Below are 18,603 nucleotides of genomic sequence, written 5' to 3' on the forward strand. Positions count from 1 at the left end.
GGCTGGAAGCCCGGCAGAGGTCTGAGATGGGGCTCCCGGCACGGTTGGGTACCGGCACGTTTCGCCCAGGGCTCCGGGAGCAGCTCGGTGACCAGAGACCTGCAGCCGCCCCGCTGGGCATGACAGTCTGCAGCTGGGACACCACCTGCAAGCGAAAGGTGCACGTTTTCTTCTGGTTTTGAATCAGTTTTTCTTACAGTTCCCTGTCTGAGCCTCCGTCACTCCCTCCATCTCTGTCTCTTTCTCTGCTGAATGAGATTTTTGACGTCCACGACGCGGGAGCTGAGTGTGCCGCCCGCCGCCGTGCTCGTTCCCCCAGCTATGGGGGGAACAGATGCTCTGTAACGTTTTGGGGCTCGGGTGTTAAAACTTGGCTCCCCAGGGTGGCTTCTTGTGCTAGCATGTAACTGCCTGCCAGTAAAAGAATTGCCAGGCTCAAGCCTTTCTCCCAGCCGAAGTCCAGGCGTTGCAGTTGCAGATTTGTTGGCATAAGGAGCAGACGAAGGCCACATTACGTCTGCACTGTGCAAAGCCAGCTCAGTCTGGCAACGGCACCGCGCTGGGCAGCGCAGCCGTGCGCCGGGCAGGATTTGCCCTGTGCTAATACTTCTGCTTGTTTGTGAGGGTCTGTGCTCCACATGCGGTACACATCAGCCTAGAGAGAAACAGAGGTAGACAGAGAAGACACCAGAAGGAGAAACAAGCACAGAATAAATCAAAGCCATCATCTTCCACACTCCTTCTCTCTCAGTCTCGGTCAGATTCCCGTTTCATCTGGAGCCCCAGGCAGCACGTGGACAGGCAGCTGTGGGCATGTCCTGCCGGTCTCCTGACCCGACCGTAAGACCTTGCTGTGCCTCTTCCAAACCAGCCACTGGAGACGGCCACGTGGTCCTGATAACCCCTTCCCTTTTGAAAGTGCTTGCCAAGGAAGCTGTGCCAGGGAAACCCCTCAGCAGCTTTTGTGGTGATTTGGACGTTCACCTCCCTCAGTTCACAGTGCTCCTGTAGCTTCTTTCCAGAGCTGGTTTCATACACAGTGACTGCTGCAAAGTGCCTCTGTTAGTGCCGGTCCCCCATCTGTGTCCTCCAATGCTTGAAGTGCTAGTAGAGCCTTTCCTGGTCCTCTGGTGATCCTTCATCAGCTTCTCCTTCAGGTGATGCATGATGGGCTATGGGTTGGGATGAAGACATTTGCCAACGCAATCGCTTCCCACAGCATCCGCAGGCTCAGAGAAGCAATGCCATGCTCCCACTCAATCTCTTCAGAGCCCTCATGAGCTCAGGATGGTGAGGAAGAGAGGTCACCCCATTCAGCTCTCAACCATTCCTGGACACCCAGGGATCTCTGTGGGGCAGAGAAAGAAAGAAAGAAAAAAAAAGCACCAGTTTAGCATGGTAGAGGTGGGGGTAGAGGAGGGATCCAGATGCTGAAGCCAGGAGAGAGATTACACTTCCGCAGGACTTGTTGGTCCTGCCTGGTGTACACCATGTCCACTGGCTCTATCTTAACCTTCAGGCACCCTCCCCAGCTCCCCCCTCAAAGACACCAGTGGACGAATGAGCACCAGGAGCAGCCCACTCTCTCCATGTCGGGTGGGCAGAGCTGGGCTCTGGCTTTTCACTGCCCACACAGGCCACCGTGCGCTGATGCTGCACCTCCTCGAGGTGGGTAGCTTCAGCCCCCACGGTTTGCAGTGATGGTTCTACAGTGCCGTTGCTCTCCCGAGCTATGTGCACGGGACGACCGACCAAGCCACTCAGCAGTGTTTACACCTGGGTGCTTTGGAACCCAAGTGATGATTTTCCTGCAGTAGCTACCAAAAAGCAAAGCTTCTTTGCATGAAATAATTTGAATAAACAAATGCATCTCTACATATACACTCAGGTCAGCTGCCCAGGAGATAAGAATACATTTCCTTCTGGTTTTAATATCTGTGAACATACAAAAGGGAATAAACAGGGCTTTTTCTTGATTGTGGAGATACCTGAATGACAGACACGCTAGATGGAAAAATGGGAAATTAATCTTGCGATAGAGAAAGGAACAAGTACTGGATATGCCTGTGCTTTTATTTATTTGAAAGTGATATTTTAGTAAGCACATGTCAAAGATTATGGTCTGTGCACGTGTGTGGGGGAGAAGCAGCATTTAAAAACTTAATGGATCTGAAGAAAGCGAAAAAACATTTCTGTTTTTTGGGAAAACAATGCGTCCCTCAGAGGAATTCTGGGTATCCAGAATGAAGTTGTATGTCTTGTGCAAATTGAAGAGGAAGTTCCAGCTAGGGAGAGGTGATTTGCAACAGTGTCAGTTGCCAGCATCTCTATAAAAGGACTATTCACACTCCATCTGCCCTGTAAAGTGTGTCCTTCCTTCCTTCCTTCCTTCCTTCCTTCCTTCCTTCCTTCCTTCCTTCCTTCCTTCCTTCCTTCCTTCCTTCCTTCCTTCCTTCCTTCCTTCCTTCCTTCCTTCCTTCCTTCCTTCCTTCCTTCCTTCCTTCCTTCCTTCCTTCCTTCCTTCCTTCCTTCCTTCCTTCCTTCCTTCCTTCCTTCCTTCCTTCCTCCCTCCCTCCCTCCCTCCCTCCCTCCCTCCCTCCCTCCCTCCCTCCCTCCCTTTTCCTCCCTCCCTCCCTTTTCCTCCCTCCCTCCCTCCCTTTCTTCCTTCCTTCCTACAGAAACACACACAGCCCCAGTCTGCACCACACCTTATTGCCAAGAAAGATTCTACTTTGCACAAAAGAAGAAGAAACGTCTTTCACCTTTTGTGTTTCCTCCTCTTAAAAAAAACCCCACGGATTGAAATTACTTCTGCTGGTACAGCCGGTGCAGCGAAGTGTGGGCTGGGGCTGGCAATCATTAAACACCAAGCTAAGAAGAAACTAATTTGGTAAATCATCCGGATTTAGATTATTTAGATATGTTAATCGCTACTGCTTGGTTTTGTACATGGGACACTGTGGGTTATCAGAACCTAAAGATGTCACAGCTGTAGGCCAGAAATCTTGCAACGCAGGAGCTCTTTGGAAAAATCCCTGAGATTTCCCATGTGGAATAATAGCAGCTCCACAACTCCAGCAATGTCCGCAGGCAACAACCCCACAGTCATGCAGCACGGGACCAAGGCCTGACAGTTTAACCAGCGAGGAAAGCTATACCCAAATATGAAGTAACGGCGATGAAATCAGTGACTTTCTGCAATGCGGTATGCTAAGCATGCCGGAGTTTTTCCAGAACAAAACCGGAATCTCTGAGTGAAGTTTCTCTTCCCTTTTTCATCAACTTGAAGCCAGAAGGCTCTTCTTCGGCTATCCTATAGATGGAGCTTGTAAGCTTACGAGGACACTTGAAGCATGCTGTAAGCTCCCAGGGCAAAGCCACTGTTGTAGAGAGTCCATCTGGGAGGAGGGAATTTTCTGAACAGATTGCGCGTCTACGTTCAGGAAAGAGAGCCACGAAGCAGAGCAAGGCAATGTTTCTGACTCTGCACCCCTCAGCTACTGTGATTTAATTGCATCCTTTCCTAACTGGAAAAAGCTTTGCTACTAACCACCCTCATCCTTCACAGGCCAGTCCCTGATGTCCTGCCTTAGTTCTTCCTAGGAACCCAAAAGAAGTCAATGTTTCTTGATATCTGGATATTTTATGACTTGATTATTATAATAGTGACTTTCTGGTATTCCAAATCCAAGCCATGCTGATTAGTTTTGATAGGAGACAGAAGTCCAATGTCCTCTTCCTGCTGCTCCATTGGATGAGCTTCACGTTCAAGCTCTGGTTTCTATGGTAATAATCACAGTTTTGTTTCACAACTGGTAAACTCTGACGCTCCCCTCCAGCAAACGCATCAGCTGAGTTATTTACCACGAGTGAGAACAAAACGGACGGGAAAACTGGGGCCATGCTCCTTTAGCTCTTTCATCTCTGTGGGGCCACCTTCCAGCTGGGTGTGCGGACAAGGAGGTGGGCGTGAGCGAGGTACCTCTGAGCTGCCGTGGGTCACAGGTTCAGCCTGGGCTGCTGAAACCCACGTCTGCAACTCTGAGCCGTGGCTGTACAGCGTGGATGTGGGAACCCATCTGTCCCCATGGCTGTACAGCGTGGATGTGGGAACCGTTTTGTGCACCCAGCTGGGGTTCCTTGGGGCCCTGAGAGGGGTTTTATTTCTCCTGTCTGTCAACGATAGCTGCGGCTCGACCCTTGGATCAGCAGTGAAAAAAACTGCAGTTCTTCTCTGGTTTCTGAGGCTCTCCTGCTGCCTCTCACCTCTGCAGCAGGAGGGAGCCTGCTCTGGGGAGAGAGATGGGTAAAGCATGACCTCAGCTTTGTTAAAAAAAGAAAGAAGGGTGGAGGGCTTAGTTCCCTGGGACACCCATGGCCCTGTCCTGCTCCGTGGCACCTCCAGCCTACCTGGTGGTTCACATGGACCCTGTTTCAACTCGCTGGCTTTAAAGCAGTTATGCCACACATGGCTGCATTTCACTGTATGCGAACTGAGCCACCCAGAGCAAACATACGCTATTAAAAAAGAAAAGTCACTTATGAACAATTAAGGGATTGGCCAGACGCCAACAGAAGACGGGTGTAAATCAGCTTGTCTCCACTGGCTTTAATGGAGCCAGGCTGATGGACGTGAAGGTAATCATTGGACTCTCTAACTTCCCAAAGAACAGCCACCAGAAATCCAGGCCCTCCTTGAGAAAGTCTCCTTAAACAGCAAGGGTGTTTGGGAAGCCCAACAGCTTCAAGAGGAAATTTCCACTTCTCGTCTCCTTCTGCTTAAATCTGCAGTCAGCAGGCTGAAGCCACAGCAGAGCAGAGAGAGGGACCAGCACCCCTTTTACACCCAGGTTTTCAGTTCTAGTTCTTTAGAGACAGAGTGGGAAAATCTAGAGAAACGAGTGAGTAAGGATCAACACTCTGAACGCTGCCAGCACAGAATGCCTACAGCAACTGCTTGTGTCCTCTCAAATGCGAAAAGTGCAGCCAGCATTCCCACCCCTCCTCTAGCCCTTAGCACCAGTTGCAAGGGCAGCTCCTCCACATGCCCTGTTGTCTGCAGCTAGGACTAGTTCTTCCTAGTGTCCATTAGGACACAAGGGTACTGCTGTCTTGCTCTCCATCATCACCGACAGCACAAGCCAAATGGTCAGATTCATCCCTATATGACTCTCCTGGAACAGGCAATGGGACTAATCACTTTACATAAGAGCACTGATTTATTCTCTTTTCACTAATGACCTACTACATGGAGCTCCTAGAAACCCAAACAGTGGTGAAGGTACAGAGCTCAATTGCGTCAACATAATGCCAGTGAAATCCATGGAGCTGTTCTCCGTCATCACCACTGTATCCCAGAGCAAACCCTGGCCTGCTGTTCAGTAAGACAGTGCTAGGACATGCTAAGCCCAACTACTTTTGCTCTTGTTCTGGTGTAAATCAGCAGCGACATTCTGAAGACAAGGGAGTCTAACTTTCCTTTACACTGCCATTACAGCGCTGACGTCAGTGGAGCGAGTTCAGATTTATGCTAGTGTCACTGAGAAAGGAATTAGACCTAATTGATTTACACCACTGTAAAACTGATGTGCAAGGGGAACTGGGTTTGCAGCACACAGCCGTGTCCAGGCACTGATGGAAGACAGGGCTAACTACCCAAATAACGGCATAATCTGAAGAATTCTTATTTATGGTCTCCGAATGTGTGCGCGCACGTAGGGAGGAGGTTTGGAAGATGGCAGTTAAAATAAACAGCAGATCACTTCTCCTAAACATCTGCCTCGTGAAAGCAGAAAATCAGATGTTGGCCTGGAACGCATGCTATTTGCTGCTCCAAGTAACACAGAGGGAGTGCAGCTCGCCTGACCTCTTCCAACATTTCCTCTGCCCTGAGATCTGAATTCCTCAGGGTTCACAAGTCAAAACATAATATTCAAAACAGAAGTCAGCTGAAGAAACCTTGCAGCCTCCGTTCTTGACTGGTGCCCATTCACCTGTGGGAAGCTTGGATTTGCTCACCAGACAAACACAATGAGATGGATGGACCACCCGCATCCCACAAAGCAAGGGATGTGTGGAGACAGGCCACATGCATTCATCTCGCTAACTGTGTAATCGGCTGGATATCACTAATTTACGTTCCCTTATTTTGTTTCCGTACAGCCCTAGAGAGGTGGAAGACTAATGATGGAATTGTTTTTGCTTATTAGTCATAATACATTGCAGGCTCAAGAGCAGCCATTCTGCAGGGTGAGGATCTGATGAGAAAGTAAAAATTACCTTTTCAATCAATGCCCACATAGTCACAGTGGAACTTTGAAATGCCCCCTTAGGGAAATTTCCCAAGGGGTCATGGAAAGGATGAAGAGGGAAAAAATTCCCTCCCTGGCCCGAGGCTGTAGATTGGCAGTAGTTTAGTGGTTTGCTAAATGATTTTGCAGATCTTAGAAGATTTGCTTTACTTGAGACATGTACACTGCAGAAACCTTCATCTGAGCTGGTTGTCCAGAGAAACGGGTTCCTCTAGGAGCCCAGTCCTCGGACTAATGTAGCTCTTCACAAGGCAGCTGAGCAGCCCTTCCCCTAAGCATCAGCCGGATTCAGGGTGGAGCGAGGGCAGAGCAAAACGGGGCTTCACTCTATGGCCTTCCTGCACTCCAGGCAAACGAGACGATCTGTCAGCCTTGCATTGCACAGTCTGCATCTGAACGGGGTCTTCCAACCTAGTAAAGGTTGGCACAGATTGTCTACAGATTCTTCCCTCTTTCCTTTCTTGCCTCTGCAATCTCTCGTTGGAAACTCTTGCTATTTTATCATGTTTCAGCAACCTGTCACCTACCATTTGCCAGCAATTCTTCCTCTAACATTTAAATAGCACATGTTAAAAGTGCAGGGTGTAAAATGAATCCTAGGGTACAACAACACGAAATGAACCATCAGTTGCTTCTTCACAGATCAAGGTAAAAGGAGAACCAGTTAATGAGTGATAAGAAGCCGAGTTGTAACATAAGGGCCGCGAGGAACCCGGAGCATACCAATCCCAGAGTTAGGCTACTTTATGACCATACTTACTCAGGAAAGGAAAAAATTACATCTCAGCCCTTTTAGTTTGCTGTAACCCAAACCTGTCCTTTAGGGCATCTCTGTACTTGGCTGTACGAGGTGATGTTCTGGGTGACACATGGTGATGCTGCTTTTTTTGTTGCAGGGCTCTGACATGGCATCTTTCCTCCACAGAGTTCATCCATGACTCTTAGGTACGAGTTACAGCCTCGGGAATGCCTGGCAGTGCCTCTGAACACTTTATAATGCATCCATCAGCTTGGGGTAGTAGTCCTTCCCTGTCATTCTCCCCTGCACCAGTTTGTGCTTATTTTATATTCCTTCCCCGTAAGCTCTCAGATGGGACAGGGATCTAGCAGCCAATGCAACAAAGCCAAACTTTGACACAACTTCCCAGTTAGTGTCAGTTCTTAGCACAAGTCCAGCTTACTCCGCACTAGCTAGGCATCAATTTAACTTCCCGTCTCCACTTGTTAGTTGCGGTATCAAACTTCTCGGAAGACCCAAGTCCTCTTTGTCCTTTATCACCAACTGGAGAACACAGTTCTCCCACCACTAGGATATCACTCGAATCTGCCAGGGTCTTGGTCTGGCTCTCAAATTGATGCAGACGGCAGTCCCATCGCTAAATCTCAAGCCTGGATCTTCATTTGCTTTGCTGAGAAATAATGTCCTCATCAAATTCTAGGCTTGAAGGACTTCTTTTTTTTCCTGGCAGAGGATCATCGAAGTAACTCTGGAAAGTAGCCAGAATGCAACAAGATTTTAAAAGCTGTGTTATCTTATTTCTCTCTCATTAGCTCACCCCAGCTTTTTCCGAGGGGGTGGGTTGTTTCTTTTTTTTTATTTGGGGGGAAATGAGAAGACATTTTTTACTTTGCTTTTTTTAATCATTGGACAGATTGAAGGTGGTTCCCAACAGAGCAACAGTTCTATCTGAAACTATTAAACTGTAAAATCCTCCAATCCCCCAGTAGGAGCTCTTGACTGGTAGAGAGTTGGAAGCCTTGTGTAATGTTTTTCTGGGGTTTTATGTTTTTTGGCAAATAATGATTTTCCTCCCTGTGTTTTCCTGACAATAGTGCAATGTGCTAGGCCTCAAGTTGCGCCAGGGGAGGTTTAGATTGGATATTAGGAAAAATTTCTTCACTGAGAGGGTGGTCAGGCATTGGAACAGGCTGCCCAGGGAGGTGGTGGAGTCGCCATCTCTGGAAGTGTTCAAAAAACGTGTGGATGTGGCACTTCAGGACATGGTTTAGGGGACATGGTGGCGCTGGATTAATGGTTGGACTTGATGATCTTAAAGATCCTTTCCAACCTAGTGATTCTGTGATTCTGTGATTCTGTGTGACATGTGCTGCTCTTGTGCACTCGACTCTTTGCAGCTGATAGACTTCATTCAACTGTTTTGAAACTGTGACATTAACTATCAGGGCAAGTGGGAGGACTGTAGAAAGGGAAGATACTTTCTGAAGCCTTAATGGAAGAGGTTTACTCTGAAACGTGAGCTACTGCATGTACACATGATGTAAGTGTAAAATACCCTGTATGTGGGATCTCACTATACTCTCGAGGTACAGAAACATAATTTCAAGACTACACAAAAAAACACACTCTTTCGATGCTCTGCAAACTTGCAATTATGACAGATAAGTGTGCTGACAGAGATAACTGAAGCCCTGCATGCCAGATAACGCAGGTGATGCTTTTGTCTTGGTTTGCAGCACACTGTCATTTCCTCTCCTTGGTGTGATGCCAACATGGTGTAGACTTGTCCTTAAGTTGGGCTTGCACCCAGTTTCCTGTGCAGTTGTTTCAACTAATACAGACTCAAAACCAAACAAAACAAGTTACAAAGAGCAATATGTCCTCCTCCCTGCAGGAACATATTAAGAATACTTAAACAGGACCCTCACTCCTCCATCTGCCTCTGAACCCCACACCCCATGGAAGGGAGGTGCTGGGATGGGATTTCAGCTCCCCTCCTACCCCAGTCAAAGGACACAGCTCTGAGCAACCCTGCTTTGACGCAGGGAGGGTGGACAGGACGATCTCCAGAGGCCCCTGCCAGCCCCAAGTATTCCGCAATCCTGTGAAATAGAGCAGGAGGGAGCGCTGCCGTGTGCCAGGCTCACGGCATGTAACATGAAAAAGGGTGTACATGCAGACACCATCATCTCTTCTTTCCTGTCAGCCGGCTGCAAGGTAGCAAAGACTACCTGCTAATTTTCCCGTTAAATGTCTGGTTTCTGCCCTCTGGGCAGCACGCTGAGCTTGCGGAGCTGTAGAAACACATTAGCTGCCAGCTAAGGGGCATTCCAGTGGCAGTTTCCCTAAGGGCTCTTGATGCTCCCAGGGAATCGCAACAGCGAGGACCCTTCAGTTAAACGTCACTCCGGTATTTGAGTGGCAAGGTGCTGGCGACATGGGCACTACCAGCTCAAGCAGAGACCCACTACTGATGTCTTTACAACAGTGTTTTTCCCCATTAATTCAGAAGTTCTCCGTTTTCCTGCTACACTGCGATTTGTTTCTGTATATGTTACTTGCAAATGAATAACCAAAAGAACCGGCCTTTGATGGAAGCTGCTAAGCTGAAGGCAGCTGACACTTGACAAAGAGCACAGCAGGGTTGTTTCTCAGGTTTGATGAGATGGGATCCCACTTAGGGTCCAAAGGGTGGCTGTTCCTCAAGGCTCAACTGGTTTTCTTCTGGCCCAGGAGTATTTGAATTGACAGGCTGCCAGCCCCTGGAGAGGGGAGACAGAGGCGGACCACCATGAAGAGAACCAAATTTTAGGGCCATTATGACAGATTAAGCCCAGGTGCCTTTCCTGCCCTGCTTTTAGATGCAAATGAATATATGAGAATAGCAAACAATGGTCAACTGGATGAGAAAAGGCCAGGGATCTGAAAAAAATGGAAAAAAACAGAAGTGGCATATCAGCAGGTCATTCATTGCTTGCCTGTGAATGCCTGGAGGGACTTCACACTACAAAAAGTCCTATGTTTTAAGAAAGAAGCATTTGTGGACATTTGGCTTCAAGCAATGAAAATCCTTCTCCAGACTGAGCATCATCACTTGTGGAATTCGGGTCTGAACTCCGATTTCCTCCAACTGCTCAAACACTCCAAGGATTTCTGGGAAAGCTTGTAAATGGATTTTGGGTGGTCTGTCTAATTGTTTCATGCAAATAAACTAGGGTCAGCGGAAAATGCAAAAGCATTTTTTAGAACATCCAATAGTGTCACAGGGCAGCTCTCTGGTAACACACCAAGTACTCAGCCAGGGTTTTGGTTTCTGCCACAAAAAGCAGGGATGTCCTCTCCATACTGCCTTGTGACATGGGGAGACACTTATACGAGAGGATCCTTCTCAGTTCTGTTGAGGGACTCCATGAGTTGGCAGCAGCCACCACAACACTCCAGTGCTAAATTGTTCTTAAAGGTCTGATTTGAAAGAGCAAACACAGGGAATGAGAAGTAAAGCTGTCAAGGGCAGGTGGCTTAACAGAAGCCATCGTGAAGCCATCACAGTGTTCCTCAAAGCTGCATGAAGCCATCACAGTGTCCCTCAGGGCTACTTCCATGCTCTATTGGTGCAAGGGTCCAACAGGTAACAAGCAGAAGCAAATCTGCTCCTTTTCCCTGTAAAAAGCTTCCCTTTTATTGAATAAATCAGAGAGAGTTTTCCCCATGCCTAGCATATCATTCCTAGTAAAAAGGGACTGAGCCAGACTCAGGGATCCAACCCAGAACCAGCGAGCTGGCTGGAGCTATAAAGGAATGAGGAAGAAGGTCCACATCTCTGCTTCCGATGCACCGGCAAACATCCAAAACAGCTGTCCCGTGGTTGGTCAGAGCACAGAATCTCTCCTTTTAGAGGAATTTGGTGCATTTCCTGCGCACATACATCCATAACTGACAGTCACGGCTACCCAGATTGTTCTAGCCTAAATTCTACCTCCTTGAACTGAGCATTTCCAGGATGTCTGTCAGCCTTGAACAAGGGATGGAGACAGGTGGAATTCAGGCCATGTAAAATTGGGCATCACCACCTCCCCCTTTGGAAACAAAGAGACTTAACATCCCCACTTGTGCTTTGCTGTGAGCTTTTGTGATGCTGCTGTGGTTCCCTCCAGACTCTTCCGGGGGGGGTGGAGAGGCAGCAGGAGAGTGCAAGACACGGGGATGTCGTCCCTCCATCTCTCACGTGCAGCTCTGCGGCTGTCTCTCGCAGGCGCCGTTCCCATGCAAGGCTCCAGTGCGGATGATCTCTGATCCCAAGGGCACAAGTGGAACGGCCTCGGATGTGGGAAATGGTTTACAACCAAGTCCCTTTATCCTCAGGCAGCCTGCGATCCCCACGCTAGCCCCAGGGGCTGGGAGGCTGAACAAGACACCTCCACCACCCTTACTGACTGCCGTGCCTTGCCGAGCCACCGCAGCCTGCTCCGGACGCCGGAGCTGCCTGGGGTTTCCTTTCCTGCCGGGGAGGAGCAGAGCCTGGTGGAGCCTCGCCGGGGAAGGAGATGGGCGGTTTGTCTCCGTGCTCCTCCAATGCTCCTGCTGCCTGGCCCCCCTCTGTGCCGCTCTTCTTCTCCCTCGATTAACGCCAGAGTGTGATGTGCATCGGGCGCTGACCCCGCATGATGCCAGAAAAGCTCTGAAGCAAGGCCGGGTGGAGGAAAAGGCTCTTGTGACCCAGCCGGAGAAGGAAGGAGGTGCTGCTGCGGGCAGCCCCGGCGCCACGGTGTGTGGCCAGTGGCTGGTGTGGGAGCGTGGTCCCACCAGCAGCCAGGAGGAAGGAGGAAGGAAAGGTATACGTTTATGTCAACACAAAAGTATTATTTCCCGCATTTTCAAAATGGTCTATTTCATCTGCTGATCTCAAAGCAGTTGGGAAAGAAGCGTTATCTCTTCCCCCCAGCAGATAAGGGGTTAGGATCTGACCAAGGTAGCTTAGCAAGCCAGAGCCACGAGTGATACAACTCCAAATCTTCAGTCTTTGGGCAACTCTCTGAGCAGCTCTGATATCCCCTGATGAATGTGTGAACTAACACTAATGCTAGTTTATGACTAACATGACTAATGAGGTAATGCAGATACTGGTTTAGACTCAGAGACATAGTGGATGCCATTTCACCCACAAATAGAATTATTGTTCAAATAAATCCCTTCCTTTCCCTTAGAAGAACCTATTCTCCAAAACTGCATATTATCCACCTGCTTGATTTCTTGGGATTCAGATGTGGCAAAGAGGACAAGGGACAGGGCAGCAGCTGCCCATGAGAGGTGATTATGGGAGAAATTCTGTTCTGGTAATTCAAATCACTCCGTCGTGTTATACAAACTCACATTTGGCGAGAGGATCCAGCCCATGGGACAGCTCAAAAGCAGCTGTTCCTAACCATGCCTTCGGTGATGTATTTTTAAGCATCACTGCTTGGGAAGGAAGGAGGAAGAAGTCACCGGTTTCTGTTCTGCTCCCACCCTCCTGCCGGAAGGGGACAGCACCCAGAGGTGGGGAAATATTTCAGGGGCTGCCCAGGACAGATCAGGTTTGTTCAGGGGCTCAGGCTGCCTTTTAGCCAGATTGCGGCAGGAGCACGGGGCGAAAAGGAAGCTTCTCTGATGAATGGGAAGCAAAGCAGAAAGAGAACCTGGTGAAATGTTAAGGCTGCAGCGGGGCAGGAAGTGCTCTCTCTTCTCAGGAGTGGTTACAGGGCTCGTAAAGGTCAGGGTTTCTTTTTTAGAGCCTTAAATTTTGGCAACATTTGTCGTGGCAAGGTATTGCTGCTGCCACTGGGGAGCAAGAGATACACTGGTGCCCCTTGGGATAGTTGACGGCAGCTTGAAAACGGGATGCTGGCACGAACGTTAACGGCTCAGAAGGGAGCAGGCAAAGAGAACAGGGGAAAGCAAACAAAAGAGGGAGAAGAAAGAAAAGCCACAGTTTTTTGAGGTTTTCTTAAGGCAGACTTTGGGGGCCTGTACGGTTTGCTAATGCTTGGGGAAAGGCAGTTACTTACGTAGGTGTGAGCGATTCAGCACAAAGAAACCGTCTAGAGGCGGCGAGTCCTTCCCCTCTGGTGGCAGCCATGACTGACTAACAATGTGTAAATACCACAAAAGCAGTATAAACAGCGTGGCCATCCCCGTCACAGCCCTTTCTCCGTAGCCACACTGCACAGCAGTGTCCCACGGGACACACAGGACACACGCGGCTCTGGGGAAGGTGGAGGTGACATTAACCCTCTCTTAGCTGGCATCCTCCCCGCACACATCCCTAACCCGCACGGGGCACAGCATAAAGCAGCTCTCCCCCATGCTGGGGGCTCTCAGCCTGTTTTTTCCACAGCAGCAGTTTCTCACCTCTGTTTCCTAAAATGAAAGAAAGGCTGGAGACTCCTGAGCGGCAATGCGAGCGGCCTGCTCTTGCCCAGCCAGGGAGCAATGAGGCATCAGAAAAAGGATGCTGACTGCCGCAAGAGCCATGCAGAACCGCAGAGCACAGCACTGAGACCAGACCTGAGGCAGGTGAGTCCCTGTGTGATGCTGTCTCCCACCTAAGAACAAGCAGAAAGTCTTATTTCGAAGACTGAGCGGCATGTTATGCCCCTCAGACATTCTCCCTGTAGACTATTTCTGAACTACCCACATGCATGGCTTCCGTGTACAGCATCTGTCGGCGCTCCGTCCCGTCCCCTCCTCACGGTACTTAATCTAATAAAGAACAAACCTATTTTTCACCTCACACAAGAGTAACCTAAGAGCAAACACATTCATTTCACCCTGTGTATGCTGGAGTCACACAAACGACTTGAAGGAGAGTCTAAGTGGCATTTACCTGCAATCACGCTTATATCATTGGTGTTTGGAGGACACTGCTCTTGGGAAGTCCCGTGGCTCTATCATCCCATTAAATTGGTGACAACCATATTAGAAACACATAACTGTGTGGGCAGGGAGAGAGATGGAGCCCTGGCAACAAACCTCCAGTAACTTTTTCAAAAGCAGCTCTGGAGCTTCAGTCCCATTTTCAAAATGGCCTTGAGTAGTCGTTCACTTGTAGATGAGTAGATGTCACTTGATGAGAGAAAGTCCGATTCTTTTTCCCTCATCCTGCTCACCCACATCAAAGGGTGGAGCACAGAGGTTTGTGCCAGGGCCGATAAATACTCCCAGGGTTTACAGGGCTAAACCTGTGTGGAAAATGCTCAGCCTCACCACGGCCCAGTTCACACTACGCTTCGGTTTCCTTCATCAAAGCGAAGCGACAGCCGGCCTAGCAGTGGCTGGCACACCGCGCTGCTGCTCACAGCTGATGGTATCGCAGGCAGACACAACACAGCCCTGCAGCGGGCAGCAACCCAGCTCTGCAGCACAAACAGCATGAAGGCAACGGCCAGGAATCCATGGGTGGAGCGGGCATCACACCTGGGTAAATACAACTGCAGCAAGAAGGCCTGTTTTCCCAGAGCCTGGCATCGAGCTGGCGGTTGCACCACAGCAGCCCTCAGGGGCTTTTCTGCTTTGCTGTCTGGCAAGCGCTTTCTTCAGCGAGTGAGCAAACGGTTGGCATCTGCCAGGGAGATATAAAAAGACTTCCCTGCAAGGTGGAGCTCGGCTTGTTGATGATCTCATGGTTTCAGTCAGGGTGACCTGCTGCACTTGATGGATGCACCCCTTCCTCCAGTGCCCCTGCCCTTGCCCTCCTTCATCAGCAGCTACTTCTGCCTTCAGCCGAGTTTTCAGCCGGGCAGGCCGGGATTGCCTAACGCATCCTCTCCAGTGCGAATCTCAGCTGCACACAACACAACAGCAAGACCTGTCCTCCCGGCCCCCAGAAAGGGGGCTGGAAGTGAGACAACCCTTGCAGAAGTTAACCAAAGGAGGGGAAAAGCCCAGCATGTTCCCCAGGAACATGCAGAAACGGCAGGCGCAGAATGCTAAAGGGACACCGAGTTCTCATTTCAGTGATTTATTTACCGTAATTTCCCTGCTCTTTAGGAAGGGCCAAATCTTACCTCACAGCATCATGAGGAGCGGCTGAGGGAACTGGGGTTGTTTAGTCTGGAGAAGAGGAGGCTGAGGGGAGACCTTATCGCTCTCTGCAGCTACCTGAAAGGGGGTTGTGGCGACGAGGGTGTTGGTCTCTTCTCCCAAGTAACTAGTGATAGGACGAGAGGAAATGGCCTCAAGTTGCGCCAGGGGAGGTTTAGATTGGATATTAGGAAAAATTCTTCACTGAGAGGGTGGTCAGGCATTGGAACAGGCTGCCCAGGGAGGTGGTGGAGTCGCCATCTCTGGAAGTGTTCAAAAAACATATGGACGTGGCACTTCAGGACATGGTTTAGGGGACATGGTGGTGCTGGATTAATGGTTGGACTTGATGATCTTAAAGGTCCTTTCCAACCTTAGTGATTCTGTGATTCTGTGATTCTGTGACCCTGCAGCAGTCGCGGGCTGCGCTGTGAAGCCCAGCCGTAACTTGAAACTCCATTTAAAAATGGATGGTCCATCCGCAGGAGTGACAGCCCTGGTATTTAAGAGGGGTTCAAGCAGCTCATCTACAGCCCTCTGATGGTCTGATATGGAAGGGCTTTCAAGTTTATTATATTTTAAATCAGTTGCACAGCTATGACAGCATTGAAATCCGAAGGCCTCCAACTTTTGACTGGAGAGTGACCAGCCGCTATGTAACGCCGTCCGATTCCTCCACGTTTGACCTTGTGATGCAAGGGCTCACTGCGATGGCGAGAGGACAGAGCAGCATTAAGGATCACAGGAGTTTCCAACAGTGTGATCAAAGGGCCAATAAAGAACCCGTGATGTGCAATGAGAGTGGTTTCTGTGGCACGGAAATCCATCCTGAAGGAGTCCGTGTGGAAATTGCGACTGAGCTTTTCATAAATTACTGGAAGTCAAATGTTAACAAATTCCATGTAAGGAAGATAAAAGGTGGAGCAGGTGAGCTCCTGCTCTATTTTCTATATTCAGCGGTATTACCCTCACCTCAAAAACCAGCCCAGCCAGCCCTTTAATCACTCAGCAGCTCATCTCTAAATTGCCTCTATTATTAACAACAAAGTGCTTGTTATTTGCATCCCCGTCTTTTGCAGGAGCTGTGGATGGGGCTGAGGATGCCTGTGGTGAGAGGCAGGGCACAGGCACGGGATGAGCAGTGCGGGCAGGGCCCGGGCATGCCTCTGCTGCTCTCCGTGAACAGCGAGCTCAGGAGGAAGGATCAAAACAACATAACTGTAAGCAAAGGGGTAAAACGGCGGGGACGCAGGCATAGGAAATGGTGTGCCTCTGGGGTGTCCCTGGCTCTTCTGTCCAGGGAAGAAGTGGGCACCCCATCATCCTACACAGGGCAAACACAGCATGAAAAACTCTTGGGTGACCTCTGGGCACAATAGACCCACCCTTACGTTTACGCTACAGTGGAGGAATCCTCCAGAAATGCACAAGATGACCTAACAGGTCTAGTTTCTATTAGTCATTTACTTGTAACAAACAGTAATTGGAACTCCTGGCTAAAATCACTGGGGATTTCCTCAGGCAAAGCCATAGCTTGGACCTCGCTTTGCTGATGCTATAATTAGCATGTGTACAGAAAAGTACCCATTAGCATCCTCTGACTTCTCTGGCCTGAGGTTTGCATGGATGCTCATGATGCAATTGCCTCCTTAGCCTGGCTTCTTGTATCACCGACAGAGGAATGCGGCATCCCTGAATGAATCACGCAAGAAGCAGAGGGGAAAGAAGAAAGTTCTCTGCAAACACAACCTTTTTTGTCATCAGCTGAAGGAAGGAAATCTAATGTGTACTTAGGATTAATGAAAACGGAAAGCTTTTGCAGGGGGTGCAGTCACTTTTAGATTAGGCAGGATGACTCAAGACTAGCTGATAAATATAACACAAAATGGCTTCCTACTGCTACTAGGCAAGGGCTGTCCTTTTGGTGCAGAGGGTTGTGTCTTACCCTTTGGTGATCTAGCCTGGCCTCTCACCCTCTCGGTGGTGAGGCGTAAGGACCTAGTGGCAGTTGTCTTACAGACAGCCTCGCAGTACTCTAGGTAAGCTCTGGCAAAGTAACAAAAGGGTTTAATTGTTAAGTGAAACGGGATCAGGCTGACGTTCAGACTTCTGCTGCAGAAACCAAGAAATTACAATATCTGGCAGTTGTGAAGCATCTTCTCTCCAAACTCCTGGACGCTGCTTGCAGAGACGCTGCCCTTCCAGGCACCGCGCGCCTGGCAGGCTCCATTTTGCAGGCAAGCGCGCCGAGGCACCGAGATGTGAGATGAGTCACCGCAGCGGAGCGCAGACCTCAGCGCGCTCGGTTTCTGATCTGGGTCCTGCATCGTAGATGCTTGTCACTGCGGAACAGGGTGATATTTTCATGCTGTATTTCTTCCTGCAACTCAACAAGCACCTCACATAAAACCTTTCGTGCTTCAGAGAGGACTGAGGTCTTGAGGAATTATGTACAAAGCCTGAACAAACATTTCGGCACTACCAAGTCGCATGTGTTTCCGTAACAGCACAGTCCCTACCCAGTGGCAATATAACCCCGACTGCTTTTCAGCGGCAATATAACCCCGACACTGGAGACCGGGGGCATCTCCATGTCACTCCACGGGTGCCTGCACAGCAGGACAACTCCAGCCCAGACCTGGACCACGGATAGGTTTACACCACAGATAGGTTTACGCTCGGTCCTGCCCGGGTCCCAGCCCTGCTGGGCTCCCACCTCCCCGCAGGAGCTCTGACTGTCGCTGGGGCAGCTGCGGGCCCCTCCGCACGTCCTCCGGCGCTGCTCATGGCAAAACCACCTCAGCAGAGCGGCGTTGATGCCAGCCGCACAGCACAGGCTTCCATTACCGCAGGCACTGGAAATAGCACGGCCACAGCGAGGCAGGCCCCTTCGCCGCGCTGACGCGTGTGCGATGGACATACCAGGAGAGGTGAGGTGAGCTACGCTGACCTGTCCCTTCCAAGCCACAGCTGCTGGCTGGCACGTCTTGCATTGTGGAGACACCCCAAGATAACAAATAAAAAGCAAACTAAGAGCAGCAAAAATTCTGGGAGCGACGCCGGTGCCGAAGCCCAAGCGGCATCCCTGGTGCCGTGCAGGTACCCGACGCGTTCCCGCAGCTCTCTTCCCGGGAAGACCCCGTCTCCCTGCTCGCACCTCGCAGCTGCATCTCCCGCTTATCGCCACGGCCATCGCTGCACTGGGGCAGGGAGACGGCTGTCCTGATGTGTCTCCGTACCTGCCAGACGTGCTCACTGCACAGGCACGCGTGCCTGCGGAATGACAGAAGCGCCTGCTCCACACCCTCCCCAATCGCGCCTCGGCAGGCAGCAGAGCGGCCTCCGAGAGGGAAGCGAGCTTGCTGTTCCTTTTAGAGGAAATCATCGCTCCTCACAAAGCTCACAAACTCGGGAAGGAACCTGGGGGCTGAGAGGAAATTGTGAATTACTGCTTTATATAAACCTGCCTTGCGCCAAGGGTTGGGACGGGACTTT

At 50.0% G+C, this 18,603-nt stretch overlaps 1 protein-coding gene across 1 annotated transcript in view; it reads right to left on the reverse strand.

Moving 5' to 3' along the window:
* Positions 1 to 1,069: 1,069 nt before the first annotated feature.
* The window catches only part of ADRB2 (adrenoceptor beta 2), a gene marked incomplete at its 5' end in the record, with an annotated part of 34,164 nt that continues 16,630 nt past the window's right edge, over positions 1,070 to 18,603 (reverse strand). Inside the window, one exon of the mRNA XM_082006117.1 lies at positions 1,070 to 1,348. Coding sequence (XP_081862243.1) covers positions 1,314 to 1,348 — 35 coding nt within the window. The 3' untranslated portion in view covers positions 1,070 to 1,313. The remainder of the gene's footprint in view (positions 1,349 to 18,603) is intronic.

The sequence above is a fragment of the Phaethon aethereus genome (assembly GCF_964289735.1).
Source record: "Phaethon aethereus genome assembly, chromosome: 14".
NCBI classification, from domain to species: Eukaryota; Metazoa; Chordata; class Aves; order Phaethontiformes; family Phaethontidae; genus Phaethon; species Phaethon aethereus.